At 53.2% G+C, this 16,561-nt stretch overlaps 1 protein-coding gene and 1 long non-coding RNA gene across 3 annotated transcripts in view; one reads left to right on the plus strand and one right to left on the minus strand.

Moving 5' to 3' along the window:
* MYH11 (myosin heavy chain 11) overlaps positions 1-16,561 on the minus strand; it is a 125,343-nt gene that overhangs the window by 20,299 nt on the left and 88,483 nt on the right. For both annotated transcript variants that reach the window (XM_004441840.2, XM_014796326.2), the window contains exons 13-26: positions 16,135-16,308; positions 14,899-15,072; positions 13,206-13,320; positions 10,657-10,850; positions 9,221-9,342; positions 9,019-9,088; positions 8,696-8,856; positions 7,194-7,302; positions 5,159-5,290; positions 4,859-5,065; positions 3,770-3,907; positions 2,553-2,676; positions 2,049-2,220; positions 272-484 (exon numbers count right to left, since the gene is read on the minus strand). In XM_004441840.2, coding sequence (XP_004441897.1) covers positions 272-484; positions 2,049-2,220; positions 2,553-2,676; positions 3,770-3,907; positions 4,859-5,065; positions 5,159-5,290; positions 7,194-7,302; positions 8,696-8,856; positions 9,019-9,088; positions 9,221-9,342; positions 10,657-10,850; positions 13,206-13,320; positions 14,899-15,072; positions 16,135-16,308 — 2,105 coding nt within the window. The remainder of the gene's footprint in view (positions 1-271; positions 485-2,048; positions 2,221-2,552; positions 2,677-3,769; positions 3,908-4,858; positions 5,066-5,158; positions 5,291-7,193; positions 7,303-8,695; positions 8,857-9,018; positions 9,089-9,220; positions 9,343-10,656; positions 10,851-13,205; positions 13,321-14,898; positions 15,073-16,134; positions 16,309-16,561) is intronic.
* Positions 357-4,573, plus strand: LOC147913572 (uncharacterized). Its single transcript, XR_015548525.1, has 2 exons — positions 357-880; positions 4,160-4,573. It is a non-coding gene; the product is annotated as an uncharacterized LOC147913572 (long non-coding RNA).

The following is a 16,561-nucleotide window of genomic DNA, read 5'->3' on the forward strand; positions in this document are numbered from 1 at the left end:
TTAACTGTGGTGGAAATACCCAAAAATGGTAACTGTGGTGGGTCTAAGGGTAAAGATTTTGGTGTCTGCTTTTCTATAGTTTTCAGATCGTTTTCTAAGTGAGACTCAAAATAAGATTAAAAGCAGTCATGCTTCTATCAGAGCAGAATGCAGTCAGGACAGTGAGCTGAGGGCCCGGAAGCCCGGGATTCGGGATTCGCCCCTCGTGTGGCAGCCGCCCGGCAGCGCGCCGGGACCCAGGGGCGGCCGGGGTGGGCGGGGCCGGCCCCACCTGAGCTCCTGCTGGGCGGCCGTGCTGTCCAGCGTGTCCTCCAGCTCCGTCTTCAGCGCCTCCAGCTCCTCCCCCAGGTCCCGCCTCTGCTTCTCAGCCTTGTTCCTCGCGGCCCGCTCCGAGTCCAGGTCCTCCTGGAGGTCTGAGATGTGCCCCTCCAGCTCCCGGATCTTCTTCAGGGCGTTGTTCTTCTGAGCGATTTCGTCGTCGAGCCTGCCGGGGACACAGCGCCAGAATCAAGACCCCGGGCTCCCTGGCCCCGTGCTGTCTCCCAGCGTGGCCAAAACTGTTCTCTGGAACCAGCGCCTCGTGCTCCGTAGCTCTCAAAACATGTTCCGCTGTGTCCCCGGGACACAGGACCCTGCCAAGGTCTGATAGGAAAAAACAGACCACAGCGTGTGTGTGTGTGCGCGTGCGTGCGTGCGTGCATGTGTGTGTGTGTGAATGCAAAGCACCAACGAAGACTAGCAAGGGGCCTAGTTCACAGCAGGAGCTTAATAGATGCTTTCCGGACGTTGGACAATTATTCCTGCCTGGCAACTACTCGTTAGTCCTTTCTTCCCTTTGCTCAGTGACTGAGTGCCTGCTACAGGAGAACCGCTTGGCCAGGTAGGCCTGGGGGGGATATGAAAACCAGGGCGCCCCATCTTGGGGGAGGCAGTGGCCGCGGGTCAAGGTGGGAGCCGAGAAGCAGTGTCCGAATGGCTGGAGAGCATTAGGAGTTTCGTGGCAGGGAGCTCTCTCCTCTGGTTTTGCCCATGATGGAGGGAAAGGGAACAGCACGAGGGAGGCACAGAGGCAGGATCCTGCAGGGCAGGGGGAGGTAAGCACTTTGATCATCCTGCACCTGTGAACGGGCAGCAGGAAGAGGGAAAGCTACATGGTGGGATTAGGGTCAGACTGTGGAGGGCGGGTGGGCTTCGAGTGCCAGGCTGAGGAACCTGGATTTCCCGCACAAGCTAGCAAGGGCTTTTGAGCAGCCTCATGCCCCAGAGTGATGTTTTCGGTCGATCGCCCTAGCGCCGTCGTGCAGCAGAAACTGGAAGGGAGGAGCTGGCCAGGGGATCCGTCAGAAAGCTTGGGGGCTCGAATCCCAGCTCTGCCTCTTAAACGTTGGGGGACAGTCACATTTCCTTCACCTCCCCAGGCTCCGTTTCCTCCTCAGGGAAATTGAGATGAAAAGAGCCTGAAAAGAGCTTAGCACACAGCGAGCGGGTAAATATCCGTTAGTTGCTGCTGCAGTCTTCCCGGTGTGCGGCCGTTAGTGTGAACCAGCTCAGAGCTGGGGAGAGGCAAACAGAGGGAACAGTGTGGGCCACATTCGAAGGCCTGGCAGGATCCGAGGGCTGTTGCACGCTGCGGGCTGGTGGGGAGGAGAGGGGTGGGCAGAAGCTAGGGAGGAGATTGGCATTCACAAAAAGAGGGACCTCGGAAGGCGGGGACAGGAGGGCCGTCCCAGCCTCACATGTGTGGCATTTGAGATGCCAGTGGAATGGACTCTGTAGGCAACTAGAAATGCAGAACTGGGGTGTAGACGAGAAAGGCCTGGGCACCAAGGAGGCAGACACCATGGGAGTAGGGGAGACACGAAGAGGAGGAGTTCAGAAAGAAGAGAAGAAAGCCAAAGGCGTGGGGTTCTGGAGGTGCAAGCAGGGGGCACCAGGAGGCCTGGCCTGGGCCACCTTGCATGAGATGGAGGCCTGCCTGGAGGAGGAGGAGGACGGCCGGGGCCCAGGGGCGCCGGAACACGCGGCGCCTGCGCGCGCCGCCTGGCTACCTGCTCAGGGCCGCCTGCAGTTCCTCCTCCTTCTTCGCCAGCTGCATCTTGAGCTCAGCGATCTGCGCCTGCAGCTCGGCGATCTGCTCGTGCAGGTCGCTGGCCTCGCCTTCCATCTTCCGCTTCAGTTTCTCCAGCTCCTGCCGGCTCTTCTCCTCCTTCTTCAGCCGCACTACGACAAAGCCAGGGCCCCTCAGGAGGTGGACGCTCCCGGAAAGACGCCTGGAGCACCAGCCTTGCTGCCCAGGCATCCCACATGGAGGAAATCCACGCACGCACACATCCCCGCAGGGGTCACCGTCCCGCCCACACCTCTACCCTGCGGAAGGAGTCAGTCCTGACGAAAAGCACTTTTATCATTAAAGTGAATGTTGACTAAGGGCGACTGGGGAGCTGGATAGGGTTGTTCTCTCTCTTGAAACAATCCGCCGTTCTCAAATCTCCTCTCTGCTTTGCCCAGTTTTAAAATATCCACTCAGAAACCTCTTTGGGCAGCTGGTTTACCTTCCAGTTCTGAAATCATAGATTCGTGCTTGTTTTTCAGCTTGGTAAGATTCTTGGCTTTTTCTTCCTCTTCTGCAAGATTTGTTGTTAAGTCACTAACCCTCTCTTCAAGGAGTTTCCGCTCCTTTTTGGGGAAAGAAAAAAGAATGTCATTAGCATTTTCCTTTTCTCCAGGATCTATGTTTCACTTCTAGTAATTTCCGGATAAACAGATGAAAGGAAAACCCACATTATAACCAAATGTAACCTCCAGTATAAATAGTAAAGAGAAGTCCCTGGAGAATAGTAATTTCAAAAGATTGGCCACTTCTCGTCTCATGTCCTCCCACCCCTCACACGTCATGCTCCAGCCAGTGGGGCCCTTTTTCCCTTCCTGCCACATGCCAGCTTGTCCCTGCCTCAGGGCATTTGCACAGACGGGACCATCTGCCTGGGACGTTCCCCCACCTCCTCTCCCTCTAATGCTCCTCACGCTTCAGGTTTCCACTTGAATGCCCCTTCCTCCAGGAAGCCTTCCCTGCATCCCCAGCCTCCATCCCCTGGTTCTCTGCTCTTATAACATGGTGAACGCCTCCTTCAGAACCCTGATCACGTGGTGATTAATGGTTACGCATATGATTATCTATTCTCTGTCTCACTGGAGTAGAAGCCCCATGAGGGTGGGGTCCTTCACCATGCAGGCCCTGCACCCAACACAGGGCCTGGCTCACAGCAGGTGACCAGCTGACATCTAGCTCAAAGAACTAAAGGTAGCCCACCCTCAGTGGGGCTGGTTACTGGCTACTGACTAGGGTGACCTACTCATCCTGGTTTGCACTGGGACTTTCCTGGTTTGGGCACTGAAGGTCCCACATCCCGGAAACCCCTCAGTCCCAGGCAAACCAGGACAGGTGGTCACCCTGTTACTAACTGGAGGTGGTCCATGAGGACATGGGAGAGGCCCTGAGTCTCAGGCACAATTGGCTGCCTTTATACAATCTGGGGGGCCCATTGGTCATGGGGTTTCTGAGACTTGCTCTGTGGCAGCCCTGGAGCTGAGGGGACCACCAGGGACCAGTCCCCAGTACACCTGCATCCAGACGGCAGTCACAGGCTGCCATGTCAGTGCTGGAGGGAACCATCTGCTCGGCCTTCAGTACCTCGTATCTGGCTAAAGCATCTGGAGGCCTTAGCCCTGGGGGCCTGTCCTTCCAAGGCAGATGCCCAACCCCACTCACTTTTGACAGTTTATTGTTCTGATCATCCATGACCAGGATATCATCCTCCAGTTTCTTGATCTTGGCCTCGGCCGTGACCTTCTCAAGTTGTAGCTTCTGCCTCGCAGCTTCCTCCTCCTCCAGCTGTTCTTCCAGGTCCTTTGTGGGGGAGGGAAAAGAATCACAGCCTTGCTTAAAACAAAGTCGCTTTCCCAGAGTGCGGGACTAACACACAGTGGCTGGGCCTGCTGACCCCCAGTGCTCTGCAGTCTCCTTGCGTTGGAAAGAAAAGGTCTGGGTAAGCCACCTGGCTTCACAGAGCCTCAGGCTCCTCATCTGTAAAATGGGGATAGTAGATACCAGGGTGGTTTTAAAATACGTCCACAAATTCTTTGATACTCTTCCTTTCAGGAGGTGGAGCATGATTCCTCTCCCCGTGAGTGTGGGCTGGACTTAGTGACTGGCTTCTAACAGAAAAAATCAAGAGGAAGTGATGGAGTGTAACGTCAGAAGTTAGGCTATAAGGGCACTGCGGCTTCCTCCCTGCTCTCTCTCGATGTACTCCATCTGGGGGAGGCCAGCCCCCAGGTTGTGAGGGCACTCCGGCAGCCCTGTGGAGAAGCCCGCATAGTGAGGAGCCTCCTGCCTACAGCCATGTGAGTGAGCCTTGTGGAAGTGGGTCCTCCAGCCCTAGTCGGGCCTTCAGATGACGGCAGCCCCGGCTGACACGCTGACTGCAACCACATCAGAGACTTGAAGCCAGAACCACCCGGCTGAGCCACTCTCAGATTCCTGACTGTGTCAAATAAACGTTTATTATTTCAAGCTGCTAAGTTGTGGGGTGTTCTGTTCTGCAACAGAAGCTAACTGACGCAATTACCCTTCACACAGGGCTGCTATTAGGAGACAAGGTGTGAGCACACGAAAGGCAGGGCAGTGGAAGGGAGTGGGCTCTCGAGGAGACCTGTGTGGCCAGATGGCCGTTCCTCTGCAAGCCTCAGTCTCTTTGTCTGTCCAGTGGGGACATATATCATCAGACACACCTCACGGGCCTGCGGCGAGGGTCCCCTGATCCGGTTCCCCCCGAGGGCAGCCCCTGTGGTGCCTTACCAGCATCTGCTGGGCCATCTTCTTCTTGTCTGCCTGCAGCTGCTGGCCCCGGTCTTCCTCCTCCTCCAGGCGGGCCTCCATCTCGTGCAGGATCTCCTCCAGCTCCTGCTTCTTGGCCGCCAGCCGGACCCGCATCTCCTCGGCCTCTGCATACAGCTCCGTCTCCGCCTGCAGCTGCTCCTGCAGCAGGCTCTTCTCCTCGGCCAGCTGCACGCAGGGGGTCGGGGGAGGCGGCCGGTGAGCGCCGCGGGAGCAGGCGTCCTGCCCCCCGCAGCCGCAGCCCAGCTCCCGGCCCGGTACCTGCGTGTGCTTCTGCTCCAGCTCCTTGAGCTCGCTCTCCGCCTTCAGCTGCCGCTCCTTGGTCTTCTGCAGCTCCTCCTCCTTGGCCTGCATCTCCTCCTCCTGCCGCGTCACCTGCAGCAGGGGCTTCACCTGCACACACGCGGGCAGCCCGTCGTTTGTTTTCGTGGCACGGGGGGTACACTCTCGTAACAAACTACACCAGCGGTTCTCAGCCAGGACGATTTGCCCCCACCCCGTAACCCCTAAGGGGACATTTGGCCATTTCTGGAGACAGTTTTAGCTGTCCCAACTGGGGTGGGGGATGCTACTGGCCTCTAGTGGGTAGAGGCCAGGGATGCTGCTAAACATTCTAGAATGCACAGGACAGCCCCCACAACACAGATTTACCCATCCCAAAATATCAATAGTGCCGAGGGGCCGGCCCCATGGCTTCGCGGTTAAGTACATGCGCTCCGCTGCTGGCGGCCCGGGTTTGGATCCCGGGCGCGCACCGACACACCGCTTCTCCGGCCACGCTGAGGCCACGTCCCACATACAGCAACTAGAAGGATGTGCAGCTATGACATACAACTATCTACTGGGGCTTTGGGGGGAAAAAAGGAGGAGGATTGACAATAGATGTTAGCTCAGAGCCGGTCTTCCTCAGCAAAAAGAGGAGGATTAGCACGGATGTTAGCTCAGGGCTGATCTTCCCCACAAAAAAAAAAAAAAAAAATAGTGCCGAGGGTGAGAAATCCTAAATTAGAGCCACAGAAAAAGGGGCTAAGCGAAAGGAGAAAGTCTCCCCTTCCCCCATTCAGTCCCATCCCAGAGAGGGAACTGCTGCTGACAAACTGGTGTTTCCTTCCAAAGAGAAAAGGAAAAAAAATCCCCCACGTCCCACCTCCCTATCAAAGTCATTATGAACATTGTTAGCATTTCGTTCCAGTCTTTTTTCCTAAACATTTTAAAAATATACCCGATATCAGTCTTCTCTGCTGCTTTTATTACTTAAAACTACAAGATAATTATCACCCCATGCCATTACATCATTGTTACAACTTATTTTTAAATAACCATCATGTTTAATAGTTGAAAAGTATCCCATTGACGGACACAGCATTATTGAATTAATCGGTCTGCCAGGGCTGGGTGCTGACATTTTGCTGTTATACATAAGGCACAATGAATGCCCTTAATTCCTGATCTTCATGATTTCAGATGGTTTCCTTAGGACAGTTTTACAGAAGTTGGGTCGATGGGGATGAACAGTCCCTAAAAGCAGCTTCCCCTCTGCTCTGTGCTCCCTTCACACACTTGCCCCGGTTTGCCATTACGTGTTTGTGTCTGTGTTTTTCTGCTCATTGTCTGCTCCCCCACTCGACTAGAACATTCATGAGGCCAGGGCCCCTGATGTCTGTTCACAGCTGCATCCCCAGCACCTTGCACGTGTCTGGCACACAGTGGGCACTCGATAAATATTCGCTCCATGAAGAAGGTTTGTGCCACTTTACACACTCCAGGGCACTAAGAGGAAGCAGTGTCTGTTGCAACAGAGCGAGTCTTTGCGCAGCTGGTACGTTATAGCCCACAACGCTGCAAGAACACGCTGCAGCCCGACACGAACAAGCGATACTCGCAACCACCGCCGTGGATCTCCAAAGAATGGTGCTGACTGGAAAAAGCCAATCCCCAGAGGTGACATACTGTGTGACTCCATTTACTCTTGAAATAACAGAGTTACAGAAATGGAGAACAGATCAGTAGTTGCTGGGGCTATGGGGGGAAGCGGGTATGGCTATCCACGGGCAACATGAGGGATCCTTGTGGCGATGGGAATGCTCTGGATCCATGTTAAGGTCACGGCCGTAACCCATGTGGCAAAGAGGAAGGGCCTTCTCAGGCCCAGAAAATCACCAATGGCCAAGGTTTGGTTTCGAGCCCTCAGTTGCACACCCACTGTCAACCATCTCCAGTCCGACATCTGGAGCGTCCGGAGGGAAGACCCAGGGCTGGGGGTCCTGAGAAGGTGGGCGGGGCCCGGGGCACTCACCTTGGTGAAGAGCCGCCACCACTGCCAGTTCCGCAGCTTGAGGTAGGCGGCGCAGTTCCTCTGAATCACCTTCATGGCCGTCAGCTGCTGCTGCCTCTTGGCGAAAGCCCTGGGGAGAGGGGCCGGGGAAGCCCTGGTTGGCCCAACACAGCCCTCCCCGCGTTGTCCCAGCACCCTGCCCTACAGCATCCGGAAAGCAGGACACGTCTATGCGGCTTGTGATTCTGCGACTTGCACGGGGACATCTCCCCTTCTCCCCAGCTCAGATTCTCTGGGAAGCTCAGTGTCGGCACAAGCAGAGTGTCTGGGTACCGAGCAGTCAAATAACCTGGAGGCCAGAGCCTTTCTCGGTGGGCAAGGAAGACCAAGGCTCATAAAACACCCTGGACTCAGAGCTGCGGTCCAAATAACAGCTAGGAAATCAATCTAAGCTATGCCAGTCCTTAGGGGGACCCTGCACACTCCCAGCTGTGTTACGTCTTCCCCAAAGCTGAGTGTCTGACAAACCTATTCTTCCTCCATGTGTTTTAGATATCTCAAACCTGACACAGAACCAGCATGCTTCCTATTTAAGTGCTATTGGGTTTGCGAAACCATGGAACAGTGAGCACCACCGTCTTTTCTCTGCTCGGCTGCCATCTTGGGTGTGGGCGAACTTGAAGAATAACATTGCCCCAGTTAGTCTGGAGGTGGGAGGAGTGGTAACAGAGTAATTAGTTATAAAACTTAAGTTAGATCTGTCCCAGATCTGGCCTTGACCATCGTGGGTCCACTTGGTAGCCAATCAGCTTGACACGATCAGGGCTCTGCAGAGGAGAGCGTGGTCCATACCTCATGATAACATCCGCCCTGGACAGAGAGCTCCTCCCCAGGCCCTGCCATCCTCTCTGGGGTGTGACTTGCATCGAGGAACCTGAGCCCTCACCCTGCCCCCAGGCTTCCCAAAACAGAAAGGGCACCAGATCTTCCAAGATGCTATGTTATGAATCCCACTGGATGTGGGGATGTAGATACAGCTAAATACGCTTTCCTCAGATACTTGATCTTATTCTCACACTTCTGAAATGATAACCAGGCACCGTTCTCAACCCTTTGCAGGCAGCATTTCATTGACGCCTCATAGACAACTCCATGAGGCAGGAATGATGATGCTCATTTTCCAGTGGAGAGACCCGAGGCTCAGAGAGGTAGGGTAACTTGCCCAAAGTTCATCAGCAAATAAGTGAAGGAGCCCAGACGAGAACCCAAAACTCCAGAGCCCGGGGTCTTAACTCCTTCCCGCCCTGCCCTTATAACTAGTGCTTATATCTAACGTGGTTATATATAACCACGTCTGGAGGGGGTTTCTGCCCCCTCCAGAAAAGGCTGCCATTCGATCAGTGGTGCAGGAAAGCTGATGGCCTCTTAGAAGCAGGGAATCTGAACACGAGGTTAGAAAGGCCCCTGGAAGTCTGAGTTGCCCATCTGTGTTTGCAGGGAGGTTACAGTATGCGGGTCTTTACTTTCTGGCCAGGTAGCCGCGACACATGGCCTGGAAAGCCATGATGACATCCGTGATCTTCAAGTCTCGTTCCTCTTCCAGGTGGGCCAGGACCCCGGTTCGGAAGAAGATTTTGCTCTGCCCAATTCTGTACAAGTTGGGGTCGAGTTCGAGGGCTTTGATCTGCAGAAGGAAGGAGGACTCTGTTTCCCGTGTTCAGCTGTGCCGTTTGGCCAGGGGTTAAGCGTGTTTAAGGAGGGTCCCACCCATGTAGTTCCTGGCCGTGCGACCAGAGGCTGGAAGGTCCGCAGTGTGATTTCTGGGGAGGGTCTGGGGTGGGCTCACCATGAGAATGCAGGCCTGTTTCCCGTCCATGAAGCCTTTGGGAATGGCGTTCGCGGCCAGGATCTCGTAGCTTGAGACACAGGGCAGAAGTCACTGACTGAGCGCATCTCCATCCATCCATCGTCCATCGTCCATCCATCCCTCCCTCCGCCCAGCCCCACTCACCCACCACCCCACCTGGGCCTGGCCCCAGCGGACTCACCGTTGGCGGAACTCTTGGAAGACGATCCTGTTGGGGAAGCCCTGACGACAGATACGGATGCCTTCCAACACCCCGTTGCACCGCAGCTGCTCCAGCACCAGAAAGGCGTCCAGCTTGCCTGACTGCAAAGGCGGAAAGGCCAGTGGACCACTGGGGCCTCCGGGAGCAGCAAGTCCCAATCTCAGGCCGGGTTGACCCACCTCACCAGGCCACAGGAGGTCAACGAGGCCCAGGTGAGGTCTCAGCTGAGAGTTCAGGTGCCATCTCTCTTGTACTTGGTGGCACAAGCATCACCTCCTTGTCGCCTCCCTCTCCCCTGTTTCCTGTCCATCACCACCTAGCTCCTACCTCCCAAATATTTCCCAGTCCACCCACTTCTCTCCACTGGCCATTGTCACTACCATCCCTTTGCCACCATCTTCTCCTGCCCAGACAACCACCACAGCCTCCTACCTGGTCTTCCTACCCCCATCCTGCCTCTCTCCTCCAACCCCTCATTTGGTTTCCAAAATGTAAATCTGATTGTGACATACCCTTGCTTTTAAATGCCCCCAATGGCATCCTATAGAAGGAAGGCCAAGCTCTGGTCAATCCACAAGGAACTCCATGATCTAGCCCCCGCCTGCTGATTCAGCCTCATCTATCCCTGATCCCTGCCTCACACCATTATGCATCAACATGAAACCACCTACCCAGCATTTTCTTGCCAAGACCCTTCATTTCTCACCTTCACACTTTTGCTTTACTGGTCCCTCTGCCTAGGATGTCCCCCTCACTCTGCCCCGCCCTCACCAAGTTGATGCCTACTCATTCTTCAAGTTCACATTCTCTAAGCAGCTCTCTCTGAGCCCTGTGGCTGGACTGTGAGCCCCGGCTGTCTGGTGTTCTCATAATTTACACTATCTCACATTACATCATGGTTATCAGCTTGTACCCTGTAGGATGTTTAGCAGCATCCCTGGCCTCTATGCACGGGATGCCAGTAGCAGCCCCCTCCCAGTTATGACAACCAAAAATGTATCCAGACATAGCCAAGTGTCCCCGGGGGGGGGGGGGCACAGCTGCCCCCAGCTGAGCATCCCTGCACTAGATTATAAGAAACTTGCAGGCAAAGACTACAATTTATCCAGCATTGTACCTCCAGCACCTGGCACAGGTGGAGCTCAGTAAATGTTAACTGGAATAATGGACAGACGAGGGATGACATACGCTGTGCAGCAACTCCAGGGCTGCAAGTCTCTGGATACATTCTCCCCTCCTCCATTGCCATTTTTTTCCTCCAGGATGGTGACTGGGTATCAAATCAGACCACCTTCCAGCCACGTCAGATGAAGCCCTCGGGGTGGGGGGTCAGGCTTTCCTCCTGCCCCTCTCCCCAGTCTGCCTCCCCTTCCCTGCAGTCCCCTGACCACCAAGGAGCTGGGCAAGTGCCTTACCCTCTTCTCGTGGTTGGGGATGATGCAGCGCACAAAGTTGGGTGTGGTGTTGCGCAGCGTGGTCATCAGCTTCCCCAGCTGCTCTTTGTACAGCTGCCCCACCGTGCGGAACATGCCCTTCTTGGTCTTGGAGGCGCTGGGCAGCGAGCTCTCCGTCATCTTGGCCATCTGGTCCAGCCCCACGATGCGGTCCACTGTGGGGCACATAAGGGCAGCATCAGCCTCTGGCCGGGGGCCCTCCACCCCCACACAGGCCAGAGGATCAGGCCTGGAGGGTGGAGACTGCAGGTCCCCTGCTCCCTCTTGGTGGGCACTGGCCCCATTCCTTCCTCTGCCAGCCATTGCCTTCCCTCCAGGAGTGGATAAGGGGAGGCGCAGGGGGGATTGCTTTCCAGCTATTGTCTATTTGGGAAATCCTGAGAGCTCCTGAGTGACAGAAAGAACAAATTCTCTCTAAGATTGTCACAGAGACCTGGGAGTCAATCCTGCTCTTGCCACTGCCTTGACCATGGCGCCATTTTGTGCCTCGGTTTCTCCTTCTATAAAATGGAGGTAATAACAGCATCAACCTCCTAGGGCAGGAATAAGTGAATAGGGCATGTAAAGTGCTTACCTCCCTGCCCACCTTCAATCCTTCATCCACCAACAAATTATTGAGAACCTACTATGTGCCAGGGGGACTCTGTGTCCCCCCAGCCCAGCTCATATTCTATGGATGTTCTAACAGAAGGAGACAGACAATGATCACATACATAAGCATACAATATTTTGGGTGGTGAGGGGTGCTTGAAAAGATAAAGCAGGGTTAAGGGGGAAAAGAGAGTGATGGGTTGTCTCTCTGATAAGTTGATATTTGAGCAGAGACCAGAAAGAAGTGAGCGAGTGATCAGGTAGATATCTAGGGAAAGAATATTCCAGGCAGAAGGTTATTATAATAATAATAATAATTACTATTATTATTACTACCACCACCACCAAGATTCTTTTTCTTTCAGAACAGAATGAGAGACTCCCACCAGCCCAGCGGGTGCTACACATACCAAGCCCAACCCACTGGCATTGCTATAAATTTCCCTTGAAGTACTGCTTTTGCTGCAACCCACAAATGTTTATAAGTTGTGTTTTCATTTTCATTTAGTTCAAAATTCTTTTTAGTTTCTCTTTGAGAAAATTAACAATTTCTCAATCTCTTGAGGAAATCAAAAATAAGTTTTTTGACCTATGTGTTATTTAGAAGTGTGGTGTTTAATCTCCAAGTATTTTGGGATTTTCTAGTTATCTTTCTGTTATTGATTTAATTTAGTTAGTTTAATTCCATGGTGGTCTGAGAGCAGACACTATATGATTTCTGTTCTTTTAAATTTGTTAAGGTGTGTTTTATGGCCCAGAATGTGGTGTCTCTTGGTGAATGCTCCACGTGAGCTTGAGAAGAATGTGTATTCTGCTGTTGTTGGACAAAATCGTCTATAGATGTCAATTATATCCAGTTGGTTGATGGTGATAGCGAGTTCAACCCCGCCGGCATTACACTGCACCATTTCTGCTCCTTGTACTTGATTAGACTCTGTGTAATCATTTCTTTGCTTGTCTGTGTCTCCCTTAAAACTGTGGGCTCCTTGAGGGAAGTGCCGTGCTGAGTTCATCAAGAGTCCCAGGGTGAGGCAGACCCAGGGTGAGATGCTGTTACCCTATCCCTGGGCCTGGCAGACGGTTGGCACAGTGACCCTGATGCCTAAAACAAGGGCAGCCAGTCCTGTAAGTGCCAGGCTCACAGGCTCTGTGCCAGGGACAAAATCTGCTGTGGTCACTGAGGTCCAGGAACAAAAGCAGCAAACTCCACCATCACTAACAGTCATTACAACAGCCGACATGTACTGAGCCCCTACAGTGGACCCAGCACCTCACACGGATTCTCTCTTCACTGGTCTTCAGAGGAAACCAAAGTGTGGTCCCCGGACCAGCAGCATCAGCATCACCTGGGAACTTGCTGGAAATGCAGATTCTTAGGTCCCACCCAGACCTGCTGAGCCAGACCCTCCGGGGATGGGGCCCAGCGATCCGAGTTTTAACAAGCCCTGTACGTGATCCTGAGGCATTCTCAAGCTTGAGCCCTACTCTGATTTTGCCTTCACAATAATCCTAGGAGAGGTGGAGACTATTATTATTTTCCTGGTTTTACTCATGAGGACACTAAAGCTTAGCGAAGTCAAGTGACTTGTCCAAGATCACACAGCTAGTACACAGCAGAGACGAGACTGAAGTTAAGTCTTTCAGACTCCAGATGGGGGAACTCTAACTCACTATTTCTTCCATCATTGCCCTGATCTCAAGACCTTCTCTCTGGGGTCCAGGCGTGGGGTTGAGAGTCTCAGGAGTCACCACTCAGGAACGTGTCAACAAGACGTCACTAGCACCTGACAACGTTGCCCCCTCCCCACCCCCACACAGGTCTTCCCCTCCTGGGAACAGGCGTGGGAATCAGGGGCAGCCGGAAGGAGGCGGAGGACTCTGGGTGTCCAGTCCTCCTGCTCCAGCGGGCAGGGCCTTACCGTCCTTCCACAGGTCGGCCATGAACTTGTCTGAGGAGGCGTTGAGGAGGGACGTCACATTGTCATTCAGCGGGTCCATGTTCTTGGTCAGCCAGGCACTCGCATTGTAGTCCACCTGCCAAGGACCACCTCGTGGATCAGGTGCTCTTGCTTTAGTCACACACTAAGGGCAGGGCCTGAGTCCTCCCGTTTCCCTCCCGGATCTTCCGAAGTCAGAGAGGAAACGACATTAGTGGCCACCATGATGGGAATCCACAAACACCAATGAAGAGACCAACAGATCAGTATTTTAAAGGGCCCTGCACAGCTGGGCATCAGCCAACGGCAGCCATCGCTGGCAAGGCCTCATCTCTATTCCTTGCCTTCTCCTAGCAAGCCTTCTCTGGCAGCCTTCTTTCCCCAGAGCCCAGAATGATGCCTGTGAGTTCCAAAAGGTGAAGAGCTTTGCTGATGGCGAATACCCTCCCTCACATCCAAAGTTCTCCTCTCATCCAGAGAAAGCTTGACAACAATTCTAGTTTGTAAATTCAATTTGGGGACCTCTTTTCCCCTCTCTGATGATGGAGATTTTGATATATGGATGTACAGGAAAAGGACATATATGGCTATTTAAATTCCCACCTTGAACACTGACAGTGACCAAAGCTTTAATTTTATTATTATGACTGTGAAGTGGAAGGAACTGGTAAAATAGCTCTCTGGTGGGTTATTACGGGATGTGGGTTGTTATGGTGATGGCCAGGCCTGATCTGAGAGGAGACTGAAAAAAAAAAAAGCTTGTAAAGTGGGGGGAAAAAAGCATTCCCTCTACGTAGTTAAGAAAACAAACATATACTCCCTTGAGTATAGGGTAGGAGTTGGCAAATTTTTTTTGGTAAAAGGCCTAGATAGTAAATATTTTCATCTTTGTGGGCCATGTGGTCTCTGTTACAACCACCCAACTCTGCAGCTGTCGCACAAAAGCAGCCATGGACAATATGTAAAGGAGTGGGCATGCCTGTGTGCCAATAAAACTTTATTTGCAAAAACAGGGTGTGGGCCAGATTTGGTGCATGGGCTGCAATTTGCCCATCCCTAGCTTAGGGCAAAACAAATGCATGTCCCCCTGATGCATCTAGGATACTGGGAAGTCATTAAAATATCCTAAGGTTCTGTAACCCAGGCTCAGCTATGCCTTTCCTACATTATCCAGGACCCTCAGGAGCCATAGGGGAAGGTCCTGTATATTTATAGCCATCACATGATGATGATGATGATGATAATGATAAAGGAGGAGAAGGAGGAGGTGAAGATGACGACGATGATGACAACCATTACAGATGTCCCTGGAGCACAGGCCGGCAATGGCAAACCCAAGGCCGCATTAAGGGAGATTCTTGTTGGACCCAAGAGTGAGTTTATTGGCCACCCCATTCCCGTTGGCCCTTCCTGTTGGGTGTAATTTGTAGCAGGAAAGATTTGGAGTCTATACAAGAAAGAACTGCCTGGCCACCATGGTTGGAATATATTAGAGAGGCTAATACGTACATATCTTGTTCTTTACAGATGCTTAGACAAAGCACACACAGAACTTGGTTGGGATTTGATTTACACCAGACGCCTCTGGGTTCTGCCATTCCCAAGTTGTTCCTACTCTGAGCATCCCGCCTGGGTCCCCCGGGACACAGAGAGCCCTGGGGCCTGTGACTGGTACCTTCCCGGCGTAGTGGATGATGGAGAACTCGGTTTTATCCTTGAGCTGCTTGGGTTTCTGAAACTTGGGGTGGTTGCCTTGCTCCGTACACAGCTTCTCCACGAAGGACTTGTCTGTGGCTTTGGGGAACCAGCACTCCTCGTCCAGCAGGGCCAACACACCTGGAGGGTTGTTCTGTGGGAGACAAGTAGGGTAGGCAGGATCACAGCAAGGCCTCAGGCTCGCCAGCAGGAGCTGGCCACCCAAACACATGCATAGGCAGCCCTCTAGCCCTATTACCACATCTGCCTACATATAAAGATGGATTTGTGTCCTTCCCTCCGTTCCCCCGAAATCTATACTCAAATTACCGTGTCCAAGGGACCAGCACTGGGGATGGAAGGGCCGGCACCAACAGGACATATGTTTGCTGCTGCCCTCTAGTGGGCAGCACACACATAACATCACAAAGATCTCACTTCTTGCAAAAGAATTCGTTGCTTTACATATAAATTCACCTTAGGGTTCCTTCTAGTAAAGCGCTTCCTTGTGGCTGAGATAGTCTAAACTAAGGTGTCAAGAGCATCGCCAAATTTACACAGGCCATTCGCTCCGCTGGAACAGTTTCCACTTTTGGGACTCAAATCAGAGAAGCGTTTCTTGACTGCTCTGTGCAAAGCAGGCCTCCCTAAGTCATTCCCCACATTGTTCTTACCAGAGGTTCTAGGAGTTTGGGATGCATCAATGAACAAAACAAAGACCTGTGCCCTTGGGAATGAATGAACGGGAGAGAGGGGAAGGGAATGAACGAATGGGAGAGAGGGAAAGGGAAAGATGAATGGGAGAGAGAGGAAGGGAATGAATGAATGGGAGAGAGGGGCAAGGAACGAATGAATGGGAGAGAGGGGAAGGGAACGAATGAATGGGAGAGAGGGGAAGGGAACGAATGAATGGGAGAAAGGGAATGAATGAATGGGAGCGAGGGAGGGAGAATGAATGAATGGGAGGGGAAGGGAATGAAGGAATGGGAGAGAGGGGAAGGGAATGAAGGAATGCGAGAAAGGAAGGGAGGAAGGGAAAGAGGGAAGGAGAAATAAAGAAGGAAAATGCCTTTGCTATTAAAATGTGCGTTAAGGGAAAGTGCGATTGAGTGCACAGGACCCGGGAATGGGGGACGCGGAGCACACGTGGAGAGGGCGGGGTCCCGTGCCGGCTGAACGAGGCCACCGCGCATGCGCCTGTGCGGCGGGCCCTCACCGGCCGCTCGATGAGCTCGATGCAGGGCTGTAGGTCCAGCCCGAAGTCGATGAAGTTCCACTCGATGCCCTCGCGCTGGTACTCCTCCTGCTCCAGGATGAACATGGTGTGGTTGAAGAGCTGCTGCAGCTTCTCGTTGGTGTAGTTGATGCAGAGCTGCTCGAACGAGTTCACCTGAGCATATGACACCGGGGGCGGCCCAGTGAGCACGGAGGTCAGAGAACAGGGGGTCCCGCGGAAGCTCCACCCTGGAGAAAGCCCCATGGCCTGACAGCCTTTCCACAAGAGTCTGCTCTGCCATTTCAGCGCCCAGAGAGGGTGTAGACCCCAACAAAGGCTGTCTAGAGTTCACAAGCGCTCGCTCTTCTCATCGCCTTGTTTTAAGGATGCTTATCTCCTTCACCTGCACAATGATCTACGGATAGAA

This window comes from Ceratotherium simum, chromosome 26 (genome assembly GCF_057802395.1).
Source record: "Ceratotherium simum simum isolate JZ-2026a chromosome 26, ASM5780239v1, whole genome shotgun sequence".
NCBI classification, from domain to species: domain Eukaryota; kingdom Metazoa; phylum Chordata; class Mammalia; order Perissodactyla; family Rhinocerotidae; genus Ceratotherium; species Ceratotherium simum.